Genomic DNA, 27,562 nt, shown 5'->3' with positions numbered 1-27,562 from the left:
TTTGCAAAGCCTCCAGCTATTTCAGAGGAATCAAACTGCAGATGATATTTTCTTCGCTCATAGTTCCAAGCCTCTTTCAGCCAGCACTCTGCTCCAGAAGCTCTCTCTCTAGGTTTTTTCTTCAGACTCCCAGTGCTTTTTTTTTTGGCTTTCTGCTCCTTTTCTGTGTCTGTTTCTGTGGTGTTTCTCACTGCATCAATCTCATGCACACCAGTCCAGTCCACTTAATCCCTTGTCCCTGAGTTTCAGATCATAGCAGAAAGCCCATTGGGCCACATGGCTGATTCCTACTCCACTCTGGCATGTGGGTTTGTTTTGAGATGGAGTCCTCTATTGTTTCAGCTGACTATTCCATAAAGGAGCTCAGTTGCTGCCTTCTTAATGACAAGTTAAAAGGTTGTGGTACTAATCTCCAGTTGCGTGAGGATGAATTTGTGACCTCAGTTTTTCAGTGTTACTTGAAAATCTGTGTGCTTTGTTTGAGTTGTGGATGCCTACATTGTACTACCTTAGTGGACAGATAGCATGACCTGGTTTTAAGCTCTGATTCTTGATTTCTGTATCAGTACTGTGGTCCTGTAGAAGACCTGATAGTGACTTTTGCACCTGCTTTTAAATCTTGTGTGAAATACTAACAACTGCTCTCTTTGTACCCTACTAAAACTCTGACTGATGATCCACCCGAGGAGTGTCAACTCCAGCTGCTGCAAAATCAGCAGAGGCTGGACTATTCCTAGTACCAGTAACAGCAATTCTATGTTGAAGTTTCTTCCTTCGTAGTGGACAATCCCGTCACACAATTTAAAGAGTCTTTAACCTCAACTTGTGCAACAAACAGAGCCTTTCCTGTATTTGAAATGCTTATAGATAGAGAAAATGTGTATATGCCATCCTTTTACCTCTGACCACAGGATCCCTGTTAACATTGTGCTGAATCTGTGTTTCACAAACAGCATGTTTTGTGAGCATCTGAAAGGAAGTGATTCTGACTGAGATACAGATTCTGTACAGTGGTACAAAGCAGCTGAATAACTGCATATGAAGAAATATAAATGATTTTTAGCCACATCCAACATTCTCCAGGATTTTGTAAGTGTGTGCCCCGGTATCTCTTTCACTTGGAAAATAGTCTATCAGACTTAGCACGTTTAGTGGCACTCTTTTGATTCTAAAAAGCAGCCATTTTTAAACTTATGGTTGCAAACCTCTCATTTATTTGTTATGAGCAGAAATGAGTAAGGACTGAGGGATATGTCCCAAAATGCACAAGATGGAAGGTCTGGACAAATTTTAAACACATCTATACATTTGAATATCAGAATGAAGATAGTTATAGTATGAGGAATTATAAAAGTAAGTATAATGAAATACACATTTGAGTCTAACAAATTTATTAGAGCATAAGCTTTCGTGGACTACAGCCCACTTCTTCGGATGCATCCGAAGAAGTGGGCTGTAGTCCACGAAAGCTTATGCTCTAATAAATTTGTTAGTCTCTAAGGTGCCACAAGTACTCCTGTTCTTTTTGCGGATACAGACTAACACGGCTGCTACTCTGAAACATTTGAGTCTGGGATTTATTTCCCTCTTGCCATCATATATGAATTTTCCGTAATTTTTGTTTGAAAACCTTTGAGGTGCCTTATTCGTACATATTTAAAAGAAAAGAGAATTCTTGGGCATCAAATATTTTTTCCATGGAGAAAGTGGTTTATATCTAGTGGGCTGAATGCTCGAAAGGGTTAGGCTTCTGTTTAGGCTCCTGACTTCCATTTAAATAGGGAAGTTAGGCGCTTAACTAGGGTTACCATACGTCCGGATTTTCCCGGACATGTCCGGCTTTTGGGGGCTCAAATCCCCGTCTGGGGGGAAATCCCCAAAAGCCGGGCATGTCCGGGAAAATCAGGAGGGAGGGAGGGCTCGGCCGGGGCCTCTTTGGCCGGGCCGGTGGGGGGCCGGGCCGGGGTCACGGGGCCGGGAGCCAGGGCCGGGCGCGCGGTGCCGGGCCGGGGTTGCAGTGCCGGGCCGGGCTGGGCGCGGGGCCGGGCGGGGAGCAGGGGGCGCGGTGCTGGGAGCCGGTCCAGGCCCGTGGGGCTGGGCCGCCGGGGGGTGCGCCGGGCCGCGGAGCCGGGCCGCTGGGGGGTGCGCCGGGCCGGGCCGCTGGGGGGTGCGCCGGGCCGGGCCGCTGGGGGGTGCGCCGGGCCACGGAGCCGGTCCAGGGTCGCGCCGGGCCGCGGAGCCGGGCCGCTGGGGGGTGTGCCGGGCCGGGGGGGTGCGCCGAGCTGGGAGCCGCGGGGTGCGCTGAGCCGGGGGGCCGGTCCGGGAGCCGGTCCGGGGTCGCGGGGGTGCGCCGGGCCGCGGAGCCGCGGGGTGCGCCGAGCCGCGGAGCCGCGGGGTGCGCCGAGCCGGGGGTCCGGTCCGGGGCCGCGGGGGTGCGCTGAGCCGCGGGGTGCGCTGAGCCGGGGGGCCGGTCCGGGAGCCGGTCCGGGGTCGCCGGGCTGCGGGGGTGCGCCCAGCCGGGGGGCCGGTTCGGGAGCCGGTCCGGGGTCGCGGGGCCGGGGGGTGCACCGGGCTGCGGGGGTGCGCTGAGCCGGGGGGCCGGTTCGGGAGCCGGTCCGGGGTCGCGGGGCTGGGGGGTGCGCCGGGCCGCCAGGGGCCGGCCGGCAGTGCTGGGTGGGCCGGGGGTGGTCGGCCGGGGCCGGCCGGCACCCCAGGGCCCGAGCCGACCCAGGCTGGAGCCGCGGGGGGGCCAGCCTAGGCCGCACCTCCTCCCCCCCCCCCTTTACCTGCTTCAGGCTTCCCGCGAATTAAATGTTCGCGGGAAGCAGGGGAGGGGGCGGAGACTTTGGGGAGGGGGCGGAGTTGGGGCGGGGGCATGGGCGGGGCTGGGGGCGGGGCCGGGGTCCCCTGGAGTGTCCTCCATTTGGAGGCACAAAATATGGTAACCCTAGCTTAACTTCTTTTGAGCATTCAGCCCAGAGTGATTAAGCAGATGTTCTTGTTCACCTGAGATGCTCTCAAAGCCTCGAATGTTATTGGGTTGAAGGATTCCCTTCCCCATCTTTGATTCCCATCTTAAAAGAGTAGTTTCTGGTTGATATTGACCACTTTGGAACTTCATAGTCTGCAAGAATCCCCAAATCTGCAGCTTCTGCAATCCAAGCAGGTGCCACACCAGTGAAAACCTTTGAGCCAGCCTTTGCTGCACTTTTAAATATATTGTGTTTTCAAAAAGGCAAATTCTTTGTGCATCTTGCTTTCCACAGTTCTTTATGTCAAGCTGTGGTTGTGATTCTAGAAGGGAGTCACTTAATGGGCATGTCTATCCTTGCCTTATTCCTGAACTCAGTTTTGCCTGTGCTTCCCCACTTCCATCCTTCTCTTATTTTATCAATGTTCTTCCCAAACGTTACAGTTATATTTAATAAACAGTAGTTTTTTTAGAGATATATTCCTTATGCACAGTCTCCTTGCATCCAGTGATGCAATTGTTGCAAAAAGCAACTGTTCTTTTGACCTTGAGAAGGATCTCAGGCCAATTTTCTCTAGCTTTCTTTTAACCTGCCTTTCAGTGGTGCTTGCTGTTACAGGTATTTTTTCTAGACTCTATTTCCTCTTCTGTGGCACAGTGTCTAACACCTCCCTGGGTTTCTTTTTCTTTCCTTCCTTTTCCTTTGTGTCTCTGAATGGCTCATTCTGTAACCCTTGCAAATACTGCAGTTTAACAACCTAATTCTTTCCCTTTCATGTGCTACTTTAGTAGGAAATCTCACACATATACACATTGGTGTAAATTGCCTCCCCACCCTAACCCTTGAGCGTGAAGCCAATGGCTTGTGGAACTTTCACAATTCTAGACAAAATAGCATGTTGTTATTGCAATAATGTTAGTAAATTAACATTAAATACTACAGCTTCACTGCTGTGTCTTCTTTATAGTCAGACCCTTTTGAACATCTGTTTTACTACTACACCTCTACCCCGATATAATGCGACCCGATATAACACAAATTCCAAATTCAGATATAATGCGGTAAAGTGCTCCGGGGGGGGGGGGGGGATCAAAGCGAGTTCGATATAGCGCAGTTTCACCTATAATTCGGTAAGATTTTTTGGCTTCTGAGGACAGCGTTATATTGGGGTAGAGGTGTACCACTCTGCACTGGGAATACACATTAAGGGCAATAGACATGGGGATAGTGGGACACTGTCCCTGGAATAGCATATAATGGGAAGAGAAAATGTTGATTTGTTTTCCACCTTATGATCGTTTCTCTTTATGGCAGAAACTTTGGGGAATTAAGGTCTAATCCTGCAGTTTAGATGGGGACAAAACTGTTTTGACTTCAGAGGGAGTTTTGCTGGGGTAGGGAGTGCAAGATTTTGATTCTTCCTTGACACTCCTTTTTTCATCTCCAAAGTCCTTTTCCTTTTCATTCTGTTTTTCCTTTGCCCTTTTCCATCATGTATAACTGTATCCCCTCTTGATACTGCTCTTCCCACCTTCTCCAGGAACCAGCATTTCCATCCAGCTCTCTTTCTCTGTCCAACATAAAATCTAAAAAGGAAACAATAGCTTGAAAAGAGACTAGAGGAGCTTGGGTTGTTTAGTCTGACAAAGCGAAGGCTGAGGGGGGATATGATTGCTATCTTCAAATATATCAGAGGGGTTAATACAAGGGAGGGAGAGGAATTATTCCAGCTTAGTACTAATGTGGACACGAGAACGAATGGATATAAACTGGCCGTGGAGAAGTTCAGGCTTGAAATTAGACGAAGGTTTCTGACCGTCAGAGGGGTGAAATATTGGAACGGCCTTCCAAGGGAAACGGTGGGGGCGACGGACCTGTCTGGTTTTAAGATTAAGTTGGATAAGTTTATGGAGGGAATGGTTTAATGGTAAAACATAGTAGCCAAGGAAGACCAAGCAATGGTACATGAATAGCATAATGGCCAACAAGGGTCAGGCTAGAGACTCTTGCCTATATGCTCGGGGTATTACTGATCGCCATATTTGGGGTCGGGAAGGAATTTTCCTCCAGGGTAGATTGGCTGAGCCTCTGGAGGTTTTTCGCCTTCCTCCGCAGCATGGGGCAGGGATCACTAGCAGGAGGGTCTCAGCCGATTGAAGTCACTAAAACACAGGATTGGGGACTTCAACGGCAGAGTCCAGGGAAGGGTCTTGCAGCCTGCATCATGCAGGGGGTCAGACCAGATGATCATAATGGTCCCTTCTGACCTTAAAGTCTATGAGTCTATGAGCTTTATTTATACTTTTTAAACAGAGCAAAGAATTTTGTGAAGCAGCCTCACAAAATAGTTTGCACTCCATATCTTTGATAAGACTCCCACCCAATCTTTGGATTTCCCAGACTCCAAAACCTGCACGATCTTCTTATCTCAAAGCTGTTCCATCATGAAATTTGCACTGCTGAACACATGGCTAAGATTCACTTCAAGACCAAATTGAATGGTAGATTTTTTTTTTTTTGCCTCCTCCACTATGAGACACAGCTTGCTCTTTTGCTAAGTGCAAACCAGCTCATGCTGGTAGAAACTGTTTTTTGCTTGAGGCAAAATGACTGGCACTAAACATGGCCTAAGCTATAGGAAAATCTGGATTTGCAATTTTTGTGTGTAGAAGGAAAATGGCAGACACACAAACTATACTGTGGACCATCCTTAGCTGGTGTAAGATGATGTAGCTCCATTGACTTCAAGGTCTTTTAATGCAAAATTATCTCCACTGTATAAGATGATACTATACACACTGCATATACTATGCAGTTCGTTGTAACATTATAAAATGAAACAGCTAAAATTGTTTGCTACTAGATTTACAAAGTAGTAATTACAGTGTCATAGAGAAGAAAACTGAGCAACTTATGGGTAGAGGTGTCAGTAACTGGATAGTATTCAAAATGAAATATATACTTTTGACTGTTTTTACAATTTGTGTGGAGACTGATGATGGCAAACAATTCAGGAAAGCATCTCTCTGCCTGTCCCCAGTTAGCTTCTGGCTCCTTCTAGTGGCCAGTTGGCAAGGAAAGCGGAGAGGTTATTTACTCTTTGTGGACAGACACTGTAAACTACAGTTCTTGCATTAGTGCTTAGAGTGCTAAACTTTGTATTTTCATCCTTTAAAATGATGATATAGCTCTGTTGCTAGGCTAAATCTCATCACATAAAATGGGATGTGCATACACAGAGCATTGATCACAGACATCTTAGCAACATATATTGTTCATCCAGTCATTTTCCATTTCTTTTCTCTTTCACCTTTTTCACAACTATATAATAGGAAAGAAGCTTGCTGAATTTTAGAGGGTCATGTCAGTGGATTATATATATGAAAAGATCTGTTATACTCTTTTACATGTGCTTCTGCAGCCATCGGTCACAATATGATACTTGTGCAGCAGTAAATTTGTAAATGGCAGCAGCTGATTGTACAATCTTGTAATGCTGCATTGTGTTATAAAAAGGCTGAAAAGTTTTCCCTTGAATCAAACGATGCTGCGCTGAGAATTTGTTCACATTTTATATCGGGTAAAGAAGAGTTGTTGTTCTGTCCACATTGTTTGCAAGTCACCCGGTGGCGGTTGAGGAAGAGGTGGTATTGTTTTAAGCCACTTTGCACTTCACCAATCTTGGCCTGATCTGGTCTCCTAGTGCAGTTTAGAGCAGTCTTGAGACTGCTCTAAGTTGCACCAGTTGCCAGTGGCTGTTACAGCAGCCAGTGATCTCAGGACATAGGGCCATATCAGATAAGCCCCTTTGATAGCATGCCCCCTGCACCATCTTCACAAAGCATAGGAGCTGCAATAGTGAGTCTCATTAGGATCCCTATATGGTTCTTCTGTGACTAGTTATGCTACCTTTAGCACTACTTTATTCTGGGGGAGTGGTACAGAACTGCAGCCCAGGGTCTGGCCCATTGTATGCTATAAAACAGTTAACATTTAGAACAAAATAAAATTCCTTCCTTAAAGGTAAACTTGAAGGTATTCATGGAAGATACCATTTTGCTGTTGTTAGTCATAATATGAATGCTTCATGCCAAAGCTGATTAACCGGAAGTTGCTAAGAGCAATTACTGATACTGTATAGTAACACTGTTAAAGTAACTGAGTAGAATGGATTTGGGTGACTTAATTTAGAAACCATTTACTTCTGGCTGAAGTTTCTTATTATTCAATGATAAAGATGGGAAGCTAAATTCCACCCAATGGCATGCAAGCCACTTGAGTCAATGGAATTACCTCAGGGATGAATTTAGCCAAGCTGTGTTTATTTAAAACTTGGTAAAATGTAGCCAATAGCAGTATATTTAGAAAATGTTCTGAGGAAATATTCCTGAATTTTAAGGCAGATGAACTAATAGTATTTTCCAAATGCCATTAATAATTTAAATTATTCTATGGCTTTAGAATTCAGGAAGGAGCTAGGAAATGATAACTTCACAATTTGTCAGCTATATATGTTCTCTTTAATTCTGAGTAGAGCTGTCAAGTGATTAAAAATTGTGATTAATTGCATGATTAAAAAAATTAGTCATTAATTGCACTGTTAAACAATAATAGAATACCATTTAATTAAATATTTTTGGATGTTTTCTAAATTTTCAAATATATTGATTTCAATTGGAACACAAAATACAAAGTGTACAATGCTCATTTTATATTTATTTTTTATTACAACCTAATACAAATACTGTAGTGCAATCTCTTTATAATGAAAGTTGAACTTACTAATGTAGAATTATGTACAAAAAATAACTGCATTAAAAAATAAAACAATGTAAAACTTTAGAACTACAAGTCCACTCAGTCCTACTTCAGCCAATCGCTCAGACAAACAAGTTTGGTTACAATTTGCAGGAGATAATGCTGCCCATGTCTTGTTTACAATGTCAGCTGAAAGCGAGAACAGGCTTTCCCATGGCACTGTTGTAGCCGGCATTGCAAGATATTTACGTGCCAGATGCGCTAATGATTCATATGTCCTTTCATGCTTCAACCACCATTCCAGAAGTCATGTGTCCATGCTGATGACAGGTTCTGCTTGATAATGATCCAAAGCAGAGTGGACTGATGCATATTCATTTTCATCATCTTAATCAGATGCCACCAGCAGAAGGTTGATTTTCTTTTTTGGTGGTTCAGGTTCTGTAGTTTCCACATCGGAATGTTGCTCTTTTAAGACATCTGAAAACATTCTTTACCCCTTGTCCATCTCAGATTTTGGAAGGCACTTCAGATTCTTAAACTTTGGGTTGAGTGCTATATCAACTCTTAGAAATCTCACATTGGTACCTTCTTTGTGTTTTGTCAAATCTGCTGTGAAAGTGTTCTTAAAATGAACTTGTGCTGGGTCATCATTCGAGACGGCTATAACATGAAATACAAGGGAGAATGTGTGTAAAACAGAATAGGAAGAACAATTCTTCCCCCAAGGAGTTCAGTCACAAATTTAATTAACATCTTTTTTTTAATGAGCATCATCAGCATGGCAGCATGTCCTCTGGAATGAAGGGACATATGAATCTTTAGCGCATCTGGCATGTAAATGCCTTGCAACGCCAGCTATAAAAGTGCCCTGTGAATGCCTGTTCTCACTTTCAGGTGACATTGTAAATAAGAAGCAGTCAGCAGTATCTCCCTGCTAAATGTAGACAAACTTGTTTGTCTTAGCAACTGGCTGAACAAGAAGTAGGACTGAATGGACTTGTAGGCTCTAAAGCAGAGGTGGGTCCTGCATGGCCTTTGAGCTCCCGGCAGGGGAAGCTAGCCCCTGGCCTCTCCCCTGCTGTCTCCCCTCCCCTGCAGCCACGCCGCTGCGCGGACAGTACAGTGTGCGTCTGCCCACCTCCCAGACTTTCCAATAAGCCTATCCTGCTGCTCTGAGCAGCATTGTAAGGGGGTGGGGAGACGGGGGGAGGTCCTGGGGGGCAGTCAGGGGACAGGGTGCGGTTGGATTGGGCGGAGGTTCTGGGGGTGGTGGTGGTCAGGAGACAGTGAGCAGGGGGGTTGGATAGGAGGTGGGGTCCCGGGAGGGGGCGGTCAGGAGACAAGGAGCAGAGCGGGTTGGATAGGAAGTGGGGTCCCAGAGGCTAGGGGCGGGGGGTCCCGGGAGGGTCAGGGGACAAGGAGCAGTGGGAGTTGGATGGGTGGTGGGATCTGAGGGGGGCAGTCAGGGGGCGGGAAGTGGGAGGGAGTGGATGGGGGCGGGGCGCAGGCTGTTTGGGGAGGCACAGCCTTCCCTACCTGACCCTCCATACTGTTTCGCAACCCCAATGTGGCCTTCGGGCCAAAAAGTTTGCCCACCCCTGCTCTAAAGTTTTACATTGTTTTGTTTTTGAGTGCAGTTATGTAACAAAAAAACTACATTTGTAAGTTACACTTTCATGATAAAGAGATTGCACTACAGTACTCGTATTAGGTGAATTGAAAAATAGTATTTCTTTTGTTTATCATTTTTACAGTGCAAATATTTGTAATAAAAACAATAATATAAAGTGAGAACTGTACACTTTGTATTCTATGTTGTAATAGAAATCAATATATTTTAAAATGTAGAAAAACATCCAAAATATTTAATAAATTTCAATTGGTATTCTATTGTTTAACAGTGCGATTAATCACGATTAATTTTTTTGAGTTAACGGCATGAGTTAACTGCGACTAATCGACAGCCTTAATTCTGAGAAATGACATTTTGTCCATGTATCATTGTTCTAGCTCAGTATCCGTCTTAATGTTAATTTAACAATAATTGTTTTATAACTGTCCTGCTGTGCACTGGTATAAAATAACTAAAATATTTGTATTATAATATATAGTTAGAATACTATTGTGTATTGTAAATAAAAAAAATTAAAATTACTGAAAGGGCATTGTAAGTCTTGCTGTCTTGAAAGGTTTATAGGAACTAAACAAATACAGATACATGATTGTTTTGTTTGGTATCAAAACACATTTTTACTGTCCTAATACTGGCATGTTTTCAAGGCATGCTGTTTTCAGAGCTGTTAACATGGAACAATGCAGTGAGCATGCACATTCTTGAAAAGAAATACAAAAATTATTTAAGCAAGCAATATTTTTCATTTAATAAGGACTGAGATTTGTAAATTTGTATTAAAAAGCTGTTTAAGTGCCATATAGGTATTTAAATGCTTTGCTGCTTTGGAATTGTTTATGATCTTTCTGGTAATTTTCCCTTGGATCACATTTTGATGCTTCTTCTGGATAGCAATATTGCTTGTTGAGAAGTGGTCATGCAAATAAAATTTCATAACCTGGATATGTCACATTTGCTGTTTGCTAATGCAAACTGGGTTGCATAATATCGGTCTCCTTTAGCTGACCAGATATAAAAACAAAATCCATAATGGCACTCTAGTTTTTATAGTAACGCAAGTGAAGAGGTGAAGGATGTGGCTTGCTCTGTTTGGATGATGCAGGATTGCTTTAAGCAGTAAGCTTACTGTTTTCAGATAGCATTAGCAGCATCAGTGATATAGCTGTTTCAGTCTCCTTGAATACTGGATGCCTTTGATCGCACAGAGGAAACTATATTTAAGATCTGATTTCTTGATGGCAATGACTTTAGCAGTTATTGATGGGCAGATCGGCTGTTGATGCTTTCTTCACTAGCCTACAAGATGCTGACAGAGAGATGGCTATGTAATGTTCTTTTATAAGATAGGAAATGGAATATTTGGGGGTTTCTGGAAATAGGAAGGTCATGCAGCTTGGAACCGGTGAGCCATTCCAATCTCTAAGTCATCAGGTATGACCTCATGATTTATACAGTACTAATTTCTAGCCTAGTGTTTGTTTTTCAGTGGTAGGCTATATTAGTTTGTGTTACTGTTTATTGTGGGATTTTCTACAGGATTTAGAGGATAGACTGTTTACCTAATACATAAGCAAACCAAATATTTTTTGGAAATTTAACATGCAGTTAATTGCCAGTGAACTAGCATAAGAGTACTGATTATATTTTAAATGTAAATTTTAATATGTATATAATTTTTTCCAGTTCAAACATGGTAATAGATTTTGAGGTTATAGCTTTTGATATGACGTAAAATAACAAAGAACGAGAAGATGGTAGTGCATTTTATGTTGCATTATCGTTACACAGCACCTTTACACCTAATTGTTAACTAATATTGTACATCACTCTTATGAAAGCAGTTGTTTTACCTACCATGGCAGGTTATTTAAAACAGTTTATCACATTGTGTAACGAGTCTGAGTTATTCTGCAAGAAGAGATCTTTGCTTTATGTTGCACTAGCAGGTTTTTGCTCTATTTCTGGTCAGTTTTAAGAACAGAAGCTCATTGAAAATGAAAGCAAAAGTTTGGCAAGATACTTCTCAGATTTAATTTATTAGTGTTGGTGACTAATAATTATACTAATGGCCTGAAAACAGAGGTGATTGATAATTTAAATATTTAGAATTTTCCCAAAATGTAATTAAAATGTACTTTAATATGCTATAGCATTTTATATTTTAATCATTATCAACCTTATTGAAAGGGTGTTATCATGGGGTTTATTAATGTACTGTGGAGTCAGGTAATAAAGCCTAACTATAGAAATGAAAGCAACTGGGATGGTACTTTATGTAAGATTTTTAATGCAGCAATAATAGCCTAATTTTATGTGCTGGACACAAAATGAAATTGAAAATACTGTAATCAGCTTAGCTGTGTTCCTTACAAATGGTGGATAAGAGTCATGGAAAGCAGTTCAATTTTGGGCATCCTGTATACAGTTTAAGGAGATTATATTTGAAATTATGAGAGAGATTTATTTTTACAAATGATATTTAGCCCCATTTTAACAGATTCTAGCTTTTTCCCCCCAGAAGATTTCCATGGAAACACATTTGGTTATATATTTTAAAAGCTACACTCAGGGTTGAAGGTAACATGAAATGCTTCCTGTTACCTGCTTTACCCTCTGCACATGACAATTTTCACATATAATTGGAGCCCAATTTGGCACAAATAGTAGGTATTTCCTGACCTCAAAGCACAGGATTAAATGATCAAAGATTTAAAATGTTGTTTTATGTTTCAAAAATGTAAATATATAAAATGCATAAGGGGATTTTCATTATTCTTTTGGTCTGGATTTTGCAATTAAAGGCATATTCCAATTTCCCCATAGTTTAATGACAGTCAATTGGAAAGTGTGCTGGAGAACACAGAAGAGGTCTAAAACTCCAGCATGTGCAGGGAATTGATTCAGTAAAAGTGGCTGGCTGTCACATCATTTTTAATTAAAAACATATTTTTAAACAATATTCTACTTACTGATATTGACTATAATTTATAGGTTTCCCAGTCTACTTATCCAGCTTATGTTCTTATTAATAATAGGGAAGATTGCCATCCTCTTAAGCTTGAGTAGTTTTGGAATGATTTAACTATACCTTTCAGTTGCTACAAGACTTGTTTAATCTGTTAGAATTTATTTTCAGTATTTTAATGTATTAGTCACAATGAGTACATTCTGTTTCTTGGCATTGCTGTGAAATTCCTGAAAGTATTGGTTTCATGGTATTTTGGTGCTTTTCAGTGTATTCAAGACCTTCTCAAAAGGACCAAATCACCCAAGCTTCTTTGTTCTTTTAGACAACTGTAATTTGAAATGTTGATATACCTATAATTTTGCACCTGCTCCTATGACCCTCCTTGCTCAGGTAAAACTCTTTCGCCTTGATGGGAGTTTTGCCTGAGTAAGAACTGCAGGGTCATGCACTTTCATAGAACTGGATCCTATTTAATCAGAAAAAGAAAACATTTCTATTAGTTCTTGAGGGCAAAGACTGTCTCCTTACTATGTGTTTGTACAGCACCTAGCACAATGGGGTCCGGTCTTGGCTGGAGCTCTAGATACTGTGGTTGTAAAAGTAATAATCAAATATTAAAAATTTCTGGACATGAATTGACGGGGTGTCCTGCATCCAACTGAATCTGCAAGGGGAAATAAAGTGGCAGATTGTAATTACTTGCGCTAGAATTTGTCTAGGACACTAGGATTGACATTCTACCTCTTTTAAAAAGTGCCATGGAGTTATTAATGATCATAGGTGCTCAGAATTGTGGCCTTATCTCTCATTCAAAGACAATTCAGCAGTTTAGGTGTGAAGCTGTTTTTTTGGAGGATCAGAAGGCAACAGGCCAGAGAAGTACATTTAGGAAGAGCAGTTCATTTCTGGGACAACATACAGCAGCAAGATGTAGATATATGCTTGAGATTTGGGATCTCTATAATGTGATGTGAATAGTTAAACATAGAGGAACCACATTTGCTTGTAAAGATAAAGGGTGAAAATCTGCTGTCAGATACACCAGTGTAACTTTGGCTTAGTGGAAGTTAATGGAGTTACATTGGTGTAACCCAGAGCAGAATTTGGGCCATCGTTTATAATGGTCATACTTTTTTTAAACAAGCTTATTCCAAACATCAATAATTAAAGAATGGTATCCTAAGGAGAAAGGAGCACTCGTCAATATGACTGCCACTAGGCACACTGCTGCAACTGCAGGCCATGCATGCATTTTATTAATCATTATGATTTTTCTGGCTATTAATATTTTGTTTATAATACTATAACTCGTAGGAGCACCAGTCCTGGACCAAGACCCCATTGTGCTAGGTGCTGTACAAACACAGAACAAAAAGACAGTCCGGTGCCAAGATAGGGATATGGGTTCCATCTATCGTCCCACTACGGTTAGGGAATCCCATTGCAGCAAAGCTATTTGCTATGACCTGCACATTTCCCAGAGTCACTATCTTTGGTAGCAGCAGCTCAGTGATTGCTTTGGCTACTTGCATCACAACAGCCCCCACAGTAGATTTGCCCATTCCAAATTGATTCCCGACTGACCGGTAGCTGTCTGGTGTTGCAGGCTTCCACAGGGCTATCGCCACTCACTTCTCAACTGTGAGGGCTGCTCTCATCTTGGTATTCTGGCGCTTCAGGGCAGGGGAAAGCAAGTCACAAAGTTCCATGAAAGTGCCCTTACGCATGCGAAAGTTTTGCAGCCACTGGGAATCGTCCCACACCTGCAACACTATGCGGTCCCACCAGTCTGTGCTTGTTTCCCGGGCCTAGAATCAGCATTCTGCAGCTATAACCTGCCCCATTAACAGCATGATCTCCAAAGCCCCAGGGCCCACAGTTTGAAAGAATTCTGTGTCCATGTCATCATCACTCTCCTCGCCACGCTGCCGTAGCCGACTCCTCCTCGCCTGGTTTTGCAGATTCTGGTTCAGCATAAACTGCACAATAATGCGCGAGGTGTTTATAATGTTCATGACCGCTGTCTTGAGCTGAGTGGGCTCCATGCTTGCCGTGGTATGGCATCTGCACTGTTCACCCAGGAAAAAAGGCGTGAAACGGTTGTCTGACGTTGCTTTCCCGGAGGGAGGGAAAGGATGTACCCAGAACCACCCGCGACAATGTTTTTGGCCCCATCAGGCATTGGGATCTCAGCCCAGAATTCCAATGGGCGGAGGAGACTGCGGGAACTATGGGTTAGCTACCCACAGTGCAACGCTCCGGAATTCGATGCTAGCCTCGGTACATGGACGCACACCGCCAAATTAATGTGCTTAGTGTGGCTGCATGTACTCGACTTTATACAATCGGTTGCCAAAAATCGAAATCCCATAGTGTAGACATACCCTTCTGAGTTCTACAGATTTCCTTCCCCCCCACCCCCCTGGCTTTTTTTTTTTTTTTTTGTGTGTGTGTGTAGAAATTATCTTGGCTTTTTGGACTGAACAAGTCCCAGGAGATAAATGAATGCTTGGAAATGCTGGATGGCCATAGAAGAGTAGAACGTTTGCAGAACTGTTTGAGGCACAGAGTAGTCTTTTCCTCCATCTACTAACTCCTCTCCCTCCACAACTCGCTCTGCTGAATCTGTTTGCTTCCCCTTCCAGCCCCTGCAAGATCTGCACAGCCTATAGGAGTGAGCATTCTGGTGCAGAGACAACCAGTTCACAACTCTTACCTGGAAGTAAAGGCAGTGTGATGAACCAACTATTCCAGTCTGCTGTGGCTACTGGAAGGGATTCCCTAACTGGAGTTTTGCTGAGGGTCGCCTTCCTCCCTCCTTTCTCAGCAAGAAAGAGCGCACATCCTTAAACATGTGCTGCCTGGTTTTCACCCATTCCTGTTTACATAACTTGAAGATGGGCATTTTAACGTTGGCTTCTTTGTCACTGACAAAGGAGCCAATATGGTCAAACACTTAATTGACACAATGGGGCAAATACTCATAGGAATGACTGTTATGTGGAATGGGCAGATTGTATGAGAAGAGTATGGTATTATTACAGCTCACCACTTTCCCCCAACACTCACACTCACTCCCCCACAAAGGCTGCCATTTTTCACTTCACTGCAGCAGCTTCTTACCCTCAGAGAGCCATGCTCCTTAGTGCAGATTTTTCGCAATGGTGGGACGTTACTAGGGCGAAAGGGAACTGCTGGCTGAGTTCTGCAGACAGTAAAACTTGAAACTAGAAGGAATAAGCTCCTTTAGGACTGAATTGGAGGCACGCAAGCCCAGCCTGGGCCTGACCCACCCCACTGCGCTCCCGTCCTGTTGGGGGGTGTTCACCCTCTACTCAATCATCATAGCAACTGCTTGGCCCCTGACTTCTCTTGCTGTTCAGCACTGTATTCTTCCCCTTGCAAACTTGCTGACTAGGGAGTCTGTCTCTCACTTTATCAGCTTCCTCCCTCCTGCAGCACACCTGTCTTCATCACTCCCCCCAGGAGATGCTTGTCCCATCCCCTTGTCCAGATCAGCCTACCATAAACTGTACTGAGCTGGACCAGCAATTTTACCTGTCTTCATAATGGATTCCATCAGCACCTTTACCTACTGCACAGATTCCTGTTCTGTCCTTCAGGAGGTGAAACACTCTCCTACTAACTCCTGAATCCTCTCATCTCTAGCAAATGTAGGTATCAGTATCTTCACACCATCCATGTAAGAGGTAGTCCTGTGACGGGAGACATCAATGCAGAATTCACTCCTCTGAGTTGTTCCACTCCTCTGAGTTGGGTCAGTTCCATGAATGGTGCCCTGGGGAGAATTAGTACTAGGCAGTATCAACCCTTTCATCTTATGGTCACCAATACCACTCATAAAGGCATTAACACCATCAGACACTACTGCAACAGAATACAGCACCTTGAATATTTCCTGTGCAAGCAGCTGGTTATGTTTAGCTCACGGTAATGGGCATACCACAACAAACACTACAGTAGGCTGTGAAGTCCTCACTGCAGGCCAAATCCAGTGTAGTACGGCGCATCTGCTAAATACTTCTAAATTCCATGGACAGGTATGCCTCACCAGTCACTTGAACAAAAGCGGGCTCTACATCATATGAATGAGAGAAAGATACCTATGTAGTTAAGGCAGAAGAGCAGGAAGACTTGGGTTCTGTACATTTCAGTTGTGCCACAGATTTCCTGTATGACCTGTTTGGTGGCTAACCTTAAATTTGTTAAAGCACTTTATGTTGCTGGGAGGGATGGAAGATGCTAAAGGAAAATACTGTATTCATATGGGTACTCGTAGTACAGTGATATATGTGGTATAGACATGTCTAAATTAGCAATGTTCCTATTGTAGGACATAGACACTTGATTGTGTCATTATGCCACTATGTTTGGCTCTTGATGGAAGCACTAGTGAGAGCGATAGGTCTCTTTTGACTGCAGCATGCACAATCTCAGTGACACTGCAGCATCACTGATCTGAATAATTTCTGCAGTGCATATTCTCCAGTCTTCTATGTCTTAACTGTTGTAGCAGACAAAACAGGAAACTGAATATGTCCTAGATCCCTGCTGAGGCTGCTGCTATTGTGTATGTTCTGGGTATAAGTCAGCACATTCAGTCTGTAGGTGTCTCTGACAGAACAGATTATATCTTTCACTGGCACTGGAACCTCACTTTGAATGTGAGGGCTGCATCTTTGTACTAAACTACTGTGCTGGGGAATGGGATATCATGTGGGAGAAGAGGAGGAGGGGAGACAGGATAGGCAGTAGGATAGTCCAGTGAGTCATCACAAGACCCTAGCAGTGATGAGATTCACTCGTGACTAGCTGCATTAAAATTCTTTCCAGGAGAGGGGCTAGAGCTGATTGAAAAATGGAAGAAAAAAAGTGAAATTTCCCCTCTCCCCACCATGTTTCAACCAGCTGTAGGAACTTCCCTGTCTAAATTTCCCTCCAAAATGATGTGAAATGAGACTCGTTTTGAATTATATATGGATGAAGACTGAAAATACTCAGCCTGTAAGCCTATCTTTTGTATATGAGCCTCTAAGCTACAATTAAACTCTTCACCTAATCGACTCACACCAGGTAAAGTGTAAGGCAAGTTAGAACATACAAGCAAGCCCCTGAACCAGCCTGGGCAGCACTAATACCATCACTGGGGCTCCACACAAGGGCAGGGTTCCTCTTGTGAGGGTTCCACTTGCAAGACTGGTTCCTAAGGATAATGTTTCATTGGTAGGAATGACTTAATTGCATTAACATATAAGGAATTCTGAAAAGTATTGATTCTAATCAGTTCCTTTAGCTTGTGTGTGTTGTTAATGTCTCTCTGCATAAAAATCTTCAATAAACTGAATATAAATTAATAAATTCATTAGCATTGGGCTGTCAGGAGAGAGAGGGATGAGGAGAAAGAATGTGAGAAACTGTGGCCCAGTTTTGAAGCAGAGAAGTCTTTTTTATGTACACATTGATTTATACAGTGAGGAGATCAATGGAGAAACGTTTTTCAAAAAATGTCTAAGATTTTACAAGCCTCCAAATCTCACTAGCTGTACCCAAGCCTACTTTACATTTTCATTCAGTGCAGTCAGCTGAATGTTGTTGGATCTGCTGCATTTGCTGTGTAATTTGGGACCTTTCATGATACTCCGTGGGATTTGCTGACATTTCTCTAGCAGTAAATAGATAATGTATGCTGTGTGTATTGGAATCATAAGGTGTGAATTTTGATAATTTGCATGAATTTGCTACATGTTTTGTTCAGTTCTTCCTACTAAATTGGCTTAGCTTTAAAAATGAAAGTTTATGGGTCATTAGTCCTTTATGTAGACTGGGGTCCTTGGAATTTATATTCTGTAAAAAATGCTTTGAAATAACGGATGGTTTAATTTCAAAAACAGCTACTAAACCTCACACAAGCTATTTTTCATAACTTTTCCACTACAGAAATTTACTAGGCAGCACTACTATTTATAATTTTTCAGTGCATTTAGGAACCCTCATTTTCAATGGTTACTATAACGTGCTTTCCATACTTAATTTTCTGATCTGAATTTTCTTCACAGAGAAATGTTTTAAATCGTAACATTTATTTTCATTAACAAAAATGCAAGAATCATTACCTTTTTCAGATTTAATATACTTAGTTGGTCAGGCTCTAAGCCCCACATTATGAGTTAGCCCATAATATGAACTGTTTGAAGTGCTGTTGTTACAGTGTTGATCCCAGGAGATGAGAGAGACAAGGTAGGTGAGATAATATTTTTTTACTGGGCCAAGTCCTGTTGGTGGAAGGTACAAGTTTTTGAGCTTCACAGATCTCTTCTTCAGAACACTCTTCTTCCTGCCCCAGGGCTGAAGAAGAGCTCTGTGTAGCTCAAAAACTTCTACCTTCCACCAGCAGAAGTTGGGGTAATAAAAATATTATCTCACCTACTTTTTGTGTCTCATAATAGGAACTGCAATTTTTTTAGACCTTGATATTCAGAGGAAGGATATTTCCAGTGGTTAGGGCACTATTCTGAAACTTGGGTTCAATTTCTTGCTGTCACAGACTTCCTGTGTGACTTTGGGTAAGTCATTTAGGTTCTTTGTGTCTCAGTTCCTCATCTTAAAATGGGGATAATAGCATTTCCCTCTTAGAGGTGTTGCTAATACATTAAAGATTGGGAGGTGCTCAAATAACAAATGACTGTGTGGTAATGGAGCCATATAAGTATTGGATTGACATATTCAGCAGGTACTTAAGCATGTGCCAAAGTTTCATTGACTTGAGTGGGATGTAAGTAGGGCTGGCCAAACATTTTTCTCTTTAGAAACAACACAGTTTTATTGACACTGAAATGCTTTGTGGAAACATATGGGTTTCTATGAAAATGTTGTTGGGAAGATTTCTTAGGTCTGGGATGGAATTCCAGGGAGGAAGAGAGAGGCGCCCACCCCAGAACAGCCTGGTGGTTAGAGCACTTACTTGGGATTCTGGTTCAAGTCCCTGCACTGCCTGATTTGAAGCGGGGAACACTGGTCTATAGAGTCAGTCTTTTTTTCTCTTTCTGGTCCCATGAATATGTAGTCATTTATACAACATGGAACAGCTCCAACAGAAGAGACTGACTTAATAGCCCAATGGTAGAACACTTGCCTGGGATGTGGGATACTCAGGTGAGTGACCTAATCACCAAACTATTGGCTATTCATGGGTGGGTGATTGCTGTTCTCATATTTTTTTGCAAAACAAATTCTAAAGTTCTTGGTTTCATTCCCCAGTGGAATGAAAACAAACTCTGAAACCTTGGAATTGTTTTCTGGCCAAGTGCTTTGCCTAATTGGGGTCTTTTCAAGTAAACTTCTGTTTAAAAAGGGGCTTCCTATCTGGAAGGAACAAGTCAGAAAAAAATAGGAATGATTGTAGACAGCAAATGAAATAGGCAGTGCGCTCACAATGCAAGGCCATAATTAGAAAATGTTGCCCTGAGACGTACAAAAAAGAGTGTTGGGGAGTTTATAAACTTTCATATGGTTGCCTCTGGAATATTGCATACAGTTTTGGAAGGTATAGAAAATCTACAAAAAATATACAGTAGGGAAAGCTGAACTGTTCATCTAGGTTGCCTAACTATTCCCCACATCTTTAGCCTTAAGGATTCTGAGAAGGATCTAGACTATGGTCATTGCAACTTTTTATTAATCTTTTCTTTTGTGGCTCTGATTTCTTCCAGTCTGTCTTCCACCTCACCAGAAATATGTCTCTTTGTGGCAGTTGACCCTTTAAGCTCCTCTGCAAAAGCTGAAGCAGAGAATTAATTTGCCCTTTTAGCCATGTCTACATCATCTTCTGAAAATAAATTAACCCTGTAATCTCTTAGAGGCTTTTTTGTTTCCCTCACTGATCTCTTTTTATGTTCACAAAAATCTCCAGTCACTAATCACTAGTTTAATCTTCCTTTCATTTTTCTGTTTTTGACTTACTATGTTATACACGTTTATGGTCTCTTCTGTAATCAAGCTGCAAATGTAACAACATGTAGCACAGACTTGGAGAGGAGGTCAGATGATCACTTCATTCAAAGCTCTCCTGTTTTTGAATTCTTCTGCACTGAATTTATTGTTCCAGCTCAATTAAAAATAATGGATGAGAAATTAACAAGGTTGAAAGTAATCATGAACTGTAAAACTGCCAAATGTATAACAGTATCTGGTGGGGTAACTGTGGACAAGGCTAGAAATGGGATCTTTATACTATTGAAAAAAAGAAGAGTTCTTCATTTTCATAGAAGTATAGCACTTGCTACTTGCTTCTAGCCTAGTGGGTGAAAGCTGAATGGATTCAGGTGGGGTAATTGGCTGTTTCACTGCCTATTTAGAGTGAATCCTGAGACTGTAGGGGTGAGGGAGCAAGCCACCTGCTTGCCTTATGAAAGTGAGACCAATTGCTGAAGGGAGGAGTGGGGATGCAAATATATATATGTGTTTGTTTTCCCCAAAGGCAGCAGTTCTTGCTTATTTCCCTACTGATCTTGCCAAGTGATTTTCTTTGTGGCTTGTCTTTCTTGTGTGTATTTCACCTGAATAGTAGGTCTGTATTTACGATTCTTAACATGGAAGGCCCTTCATTTTTCATTCAGCTTTATTAGTGTAACCCCCACTACGGTTTAGAGAGCATGGCTCCTTTAAAACCTCATCCTGAGGCAGAGGAAGTGCTGATGGTTCCATAAAGTAGTAGTCCTGGTTTTCGAGGGGTGTGGCGAGAGGGGGAGCAACAGGGCGTATGTGTCTGTAGCTCCAGACAGAAGGGCTGCAGCAAGCAGGTCTTGACATAGTGAAGCAGCTGAGAACCTGCCCAGAGCCTGGGAGGGACAGAACTGTCGGCTGGGGATGCCCCAGGACAGGAGCCAGGAGGAGCAGTGTGCCAAGGTGGAATCACCTAAGGACAAACCAGAGCCAGACCCAGTATCACTGTTGCCCGGAGTGACTTAGCATTGGGAATCAAGAGGGTGCTTGTATCCAGCTAAATGGGGAGGTTGTTGCTCTTTGTGGATTTGCAGAGAGTGACAGAATTGGGCACCAGAGGGGTTTGTTGCAGTAAGTTTATTGGTGCCGAAGATGACCAGGAGCACCCAAGACTCCATGCCGGACTTGAACTCTGCTCAGGATTCCTGAGCTCTGAGTCTAGAGGCATTCTCGGTGTTTACCCTTTCATACTGTGGTACCACTGGGCCTGTGGGTCCTTATGTTGGATGTCACCCTATTTTACTGCTCCCTCTCTCTTCTCCCCTGTTGTTTTTCTCCATCAATTCCTCTGGAAATAAATATATCCCTTTCCTATATTGATTGTAATGTTCAGGTGTGTGTGTGTTTACTCCATGGGGGTTGGAACAGGTGCCTCTGGGGTGGAAGGGAGTTTCCCTGCTGCGTTCCTGTGTACACCTTTTCTTGGGTGGAGTAGCTTGCAGAGCAGACTCTATTTTGGCCACATGGATGCTAAACTTACATTAATTCAACGCAGGGGAAACCCACTACTCATAGGCAATATGCACACATGCTGTAGCTGCAGGGCTAGTCTTGGGTTATATGAAGCTAAAAGGGAGGAGATTAAATAAGAACCTCAACTCTGAATCTTTTCAGGTGACACTGAGGCTATGGCTACATTAGGGAGCTTACAGTGGTGCTGCTGTAAGCTCTCTAGTGTAGCTGCTGTAAGATGATGAGAGAGAGCTGTGCTGTTGATTTTAATCAACCCACCTCCCATGAGCAGTGGTAGCTATGTTGGCGGGAGAAGCTCTCCCACTGACACAGTGCTTAGGTCGGTGTAACTTATGTTGCTCAGGAGAGTGGCTTATTCACACCCCTGTGCAACATAAGTCATACCGACATAAGTAGTAGTGTAGACATAACTTGAGAGTCAGATTGCTGCATCTGAACCTGCCCCTAGTGTTCTGATCCTGGTTTGAATCCAAACCAGACTGGCCTATTTTCTGATTTGCCACTTAAGATGGCAAAAGTCTCATGATATTATCTGATTTCTTGAGACTACCCCACCATTCAGAGCCAAACTCTTACAAGAACACCTGGGAGATTTCAGCACCCTTGAATCCAGATGCAAACAGCTACCTTGATTTAGCCACGAACCCAAGACCTATCTAATCTATATTGGAATGCTACCCCGCCAACTTTAGAAACAAGTGTGCACCAAAATTTAAAAAAAACAACCACCCGCCCCACCCCAGCCCATGTGCACATTGTGATTTGTTCTCCATAAGAGTCAAGTCTGGCCTCTTAAATTTATCTGCTGCACTATGGCACTGCTAAATGTCTGTGCCTCTGACTCCTATGTGTACACGTTAGTGACTCTAATAACATCTCTGATTATCAATGTGACAGAGAAGGGATGTACTCAGCTGGCATCTTTTCTCTCAAGTGAAGTTAAATCCTAAAGCTTTAATTTTGTTAGAGAAAATCTTTGACCCTGATGTGGAGCACTATAATATAGCCTCAGTTGGGAACCAAAAGCTCTGTCATGCTGCTCCATATAGCTGTGGTTCAAAATCCATCAGCTGACCTATCCCAAAACTATACTTAGAGCTATTGTTTTCAATTCTGTGCTTTAAAACAAGCCAAAAAAGAGAGTTTAAGCTGTTATACAGAAGCAGCATAGCAAGTAAGGTTTGCAAGGGCAAGAGAATTAGTGGGCTTAAAATAACAAAATAAGCTATCAAACAGACTCTTCCCCAAAACTGAGGACACTGCAAAACACTTAAAGAGGAATATGCCAGTCTCGCTTGCATACCACACAGTATCAGAAGAATGAAGCAATTGGTACATAATGCTCTTTGCAGGCCAAAATAACTGTAAACACAGTGCAGACTTGAGATGAGTACCTTGCAGAATGGAACACAATTTTTCCACTCTAAGGCCAGGTCTATACAGGAAAGGTTTGCCAGCACAGCTATACCAGTATAGCAATACCAGCATCTACACTGGAAGGACTTGCTACTTATACCAGCAAAAAAGTGCTTTTGCTGGCATAGCTTATATCTGAATGGAATAAACTGTACCAGCAAAAACATTTTTATGCTGATATAACTGCATCTAGACTAAGACTTTTGCTGATATAGAAATGTCACAAAAATCACACTCCTAACCTACTATATCACAAGAGTTTCTAGTGTAGACCTGGCCCAATGTTAGATCCTAGATTCTCCACTTAGGCCTTGTCTACGCTACACAGTTTTGTTGATGCAAGTTACGCTGACAATCAAAAACCGGTATAATTACATTGCTTGTGCATGTTCACGCAACACTTCTTCTGTCAGTGGAGTGTGTCCAATGGGAGCTCTAGCATCGACAGTGAGAGCCGTGCACTGTGGGTAGCTTTCCCACTGTAATACTTGCCACCGCCTGCAGCTGGGAGTTGTGGGAAGGCGGAGTGGATCGCAGTGCATCATGGGTTTTGGCTCAACATCCCATGATGCAGTTTTTTGCATCATCGTTCCATGGGCTTCCAACTGCATTTTGTGTCATTTTTCAATGGCCCCCTATAAACTGTGTGATCCTGCATTGCTCTCTATTGTTGTGGTCACTGTTATGAACACATCGTGGATGGTCATGCAGTATATCATGAACTTCCAATCTGAACAGGAATCAGAGTTGCCTGACCTGCTGTGTGCCATGGAAAGAAACTACACCTGGCTTGAAGTGGTTTCCATTATATGCAGTGTTTACAGTGTGCTTCAATGGCTCTCAGTACCCCCACTATACAAATTGTTCCAGCACCCCTGCACACTGCACTGCTCCTTCTGCCAACAAAAGTCTCCTGCTTTGCCGACAAAATAAAACCACCTCGAAGAGAGGTGTAAAGTTTTTTGTGGCAAAGTTATATCGACAAAGTGACAGTGTAGATGCCATGCTTGTCACTGTAAATGGCCTCTAGGAGGTGTCCCACAATGTCCATCCTGACTGCTCTGGTCAGCAGTTCGAATTCTGCTGCTCCTCCCCCTCCGAAGTCCCTCCCCCTCTCTGGCTTCTGCCTTCTCCCTTGAAACTGCTCTCACCAGGGTTCCAGATGACCTCTTCCTAACCAAAGGTCCAGGCCAATTCTCCATCCTCATGCTCCTTGACCTATTGGCTGCATTTGACACTATCAAACATATTCTTCTTCTCATAATCCTGTCATCCCTGGGCTTTTTTTGACATTGTCCTCTGCAGGTTCTCTTCCTACCTTCCATATTGCTCATTCAGGTTCTCATTTGGGTGGGTATTCCACCTCCCTCTCTCTCTCTCTCTTTCAGTGGGGTGTCTCATAGAGCTACATCCTCATTCCCCTTCTTGCTTCCCTCTGTACTCTGTCCAGGTAACTCATCCACAAACATGGATTTGACTATCATCTTTATGTCACAAATTACCTCTTTACTCTGGAACCGTCTTCCTCCATCTACACTAAAATCTCAGCCTGTCCTCCTTACATCCTGGATGTATAGCTATCAACTGAAACTTAACATGGCCAAAGCTGAGTTGTCTATGACCATCCATTCCCTTTCTCTAATAGGCTGAAATGCTCATCCAAGTCTTGATCATCTCCTGCTGTTTGGCTTTAATGCCTGAAATCCATTAAAAATGCTGCTGTTAAATTCATCTTCTTGGCTTGTCACACTCACTACATTACCCCTTTCCTTTAGTCCCTCCACTGGCTCTACTTCCATAGCATCAGATGCAAACTTCTTGTTCTTACTTTAAAAGTCCTCCACAATTTAGCCCTATTCAAACTATCTTACCACAATCCAACAATGATGTCAGCCTTGATTGCCTGATTCTCTGTTTATCCAACAAGCTCTTGTATGCTTTCTCCCATGCTGCCCCATACAAATGGGGAAAGGTCCTAATCAAAATCCTTGAAGCTATCCCCTTCTCCTCTTTCAATTTCCTTCTCAGAACTCAACTCTTCTGTAGTACATAAAGTAAAGTACAACCTGATAATGGCTAGGCAGACGGAGAGCTGTGGTTACTCATGCTGGCTGGCTAAGAACTTGCACATCCTATTATTATTTACAGATTTTTTTTCTACCATGTCTTCTCCACTCCACTCTGCACCAGCTCAGCCCTGTTTGTATCATCCACTTATTATATCTTGTCTTTTAGACTCTTTGGGGGTAGTAACTGTCATTTATTAGATGTTTGTTTGGTGACCTGATGGTGATACTGCAGTGTAAATTTTAAATAACGCCCTCCGCCAAAAAAACCAAAACACAAAAAGCCAGTTCCTGGCCAGCAGAACTTATATTCTTAAAGACAGACATAATAGAGGTGATTATTATTATTGTTATTTACTTTGTTGACCCATTGTACTAGGCACCGTAGAAAGCTATAATAAATGAATAAATGAATTGCTTAAAATTGCTATAATGAATGAATAAATAAATTGCTTAAAATCTAATGTTTTTTTCTGTTTCTTAAATCATTAGGGTTAGTTTAATGGAAAAATGCTTTTTTAAGGAAAGGTGAATTGGATGTGAAGGGCAACTATCTCATACTGAAGGTGTTCTTTCTAAACTTTAACATTTTTATACATAAATATTTCACTATTGAAAGTAATAATGTAGTGCAGTGAGACTAGACCACTGTTTTCACAATGGTCCACTAACACGTGAGATCTGGATCTGAACTTTGCAGTTTAGTCCACTTCTAATGAACAATCAGTAAAATAACAGCCAGCATATAAGAAATGCTGCATAACTTTCCTCTTCCGAAAGGCCTTTACACCATAAGAATAACACTCATAAACATTGACAAAGCCTTGGACCCTAAAACTTTAACCAACCAAAGCAAACATCCCCAAAACTTCTGAAACAAGTCAATCTAACAGCCCCTCCCCACAACAACAATAAAAATAAATTAACAAAATAACCCTCCAAAATGCTATTGCTATTGATTTTATGTGGAAGATGCCAGATGATGGCAGTAATATCAAACCCTTAGGTAAATAGAGAGACATAATAGGAAAAAGAAACTGTAAAATGTTGGATCATGTCTTCCAAGGTTTGGATGGAGATCCTTCCATCTTTCCCTGGATGTCTGCTAGCTACTTGCACATCAATTTAGTGACATTATCAGAGAATCTGCAATGGAAATAACCTCTTTTCCCCAAATAGAATTACTTTTATTCAAAAGCACTGATAAATCATATATATATATAACCTGAAAATGAGAGGGCAGAATTTTTTCCCGTATCTCACATGATTATATTTGCTGCTCTTACTCCTTGAAAGATTCTGTTCTGTAATTTCAAATTAGAACATGTTATTAACTTCTCATCACTATGTTTTCTGACCCCAGTTTGTTCTCACTGGCAAAGATCATGCTTAGTCCAGACTGGTAGGATCAGGAAAGTGATGGCTTTTAAACTCTCTGGGTTCCATTAGATAAACAATCCTTCCAAAGTAACAGTTCTCTTAGAGCTAGGAAGCCTGACCAGCCTAACATTTGTAGCACACATCCTGTTCTCAGAGGATTCATGTTTACCTTTTATTCTGTGATAATCCTATTTGAAATCCTGAAACAGTGTATCATAGACTTGTGCTTGCTAATCTCTCTAAACTGTTTAAATCCCTCACTATTTAGTCTCTATTTTGATCACTTTGCCAGTATGTTTTGGTTAAGCCTTTGATGTAAAAATTCTTTCTCTGTATATACAGTATGTCAGGTTCCCTTGCATTCTTTGGTGGAAATTGTGCATTTAAAAAAAGATGTAGAAGCAACTTCAAATTAATTTTGAGATTATAACTGGAATTTGTTGGTATTTGCTCTGTTATTTCTCAAAGCACTGTATTATTTATTTCACTATTTAATTTATTTCTTTTCTGCTCTTTCTTTTGTTAACTTTGATGCCTCTTCATTCCTTTGTGCTGGTTATTGTAAATCCTTTCTACAAAATCCTGCTGTTCTTCCTGTTCACTGGTGCAAATGCTAAATTACATTAAAGGTTATTTAACCTTTCTCTACTAGTATCAGCAATGCCATCTTCAGCATATAGATAAAAATATTTAGTATGACAGCTCTAAGATTAATTCAGTATTTTGAGCTATTGGAAACAGAGGTAAGTAACCATTTTATCCAGCAGAAAAAAAGATTTGGTTTCAGGGCATACCTTTCTTCTTGGGGTCCTGTTGCAGACAATGTTCAGAAAATAGACCACAATAGCAACAGCTTAGAAGGACTTTATAA

At 42.1% G+C, this 27,562-nt stretch overlaps 1 protein-coding gene across 1 annotated transcript in view; it reads left to right on the top strand.

The window, feature by feature from the left end:
* The first annotated feature begins 10,628 nt into the window (after positions 1-10,628).
* The window catches only part of SLC4A10 (solute carrier family 4 member 10), a 199,810-nt gene continuing 182,876 nt past the window's right edge, over positions 10,629-27,562 (top strand). Inside the window, exon 1 of the mRNA XM_054044808.1 lies at positions 10,629-10,797. Within this exon, the coding sequence (XP_053900783.1) occupies positions 10,717-10,797 (81 nt within the window). The 5' untranslated portion in view covers positions 10,629-10,716. The remainder of the gene's footprint in view (positions 10,798-27,562) is intronic.

This window comes from Malaclemys terrapin, chromosome 11 (genome assembly GCF_027887155.1).
Source record: "Malaclemys terrapin pileata isolate rMalTer1 chromosome 11, rMalTer1.hap1, whole genome shotgun sequence".
NCBI classification, from domain to species: domain Eukaryota; kingdom Metazoa; phylum Chordata; order Testudines; family Emydidae; genus Malaclemys; species Malaclemys terrapin.
Note: the sequence above shows the minus strand (reverse complement) of the source record. Positions and strands in the feature narration are given on the sequence as shown.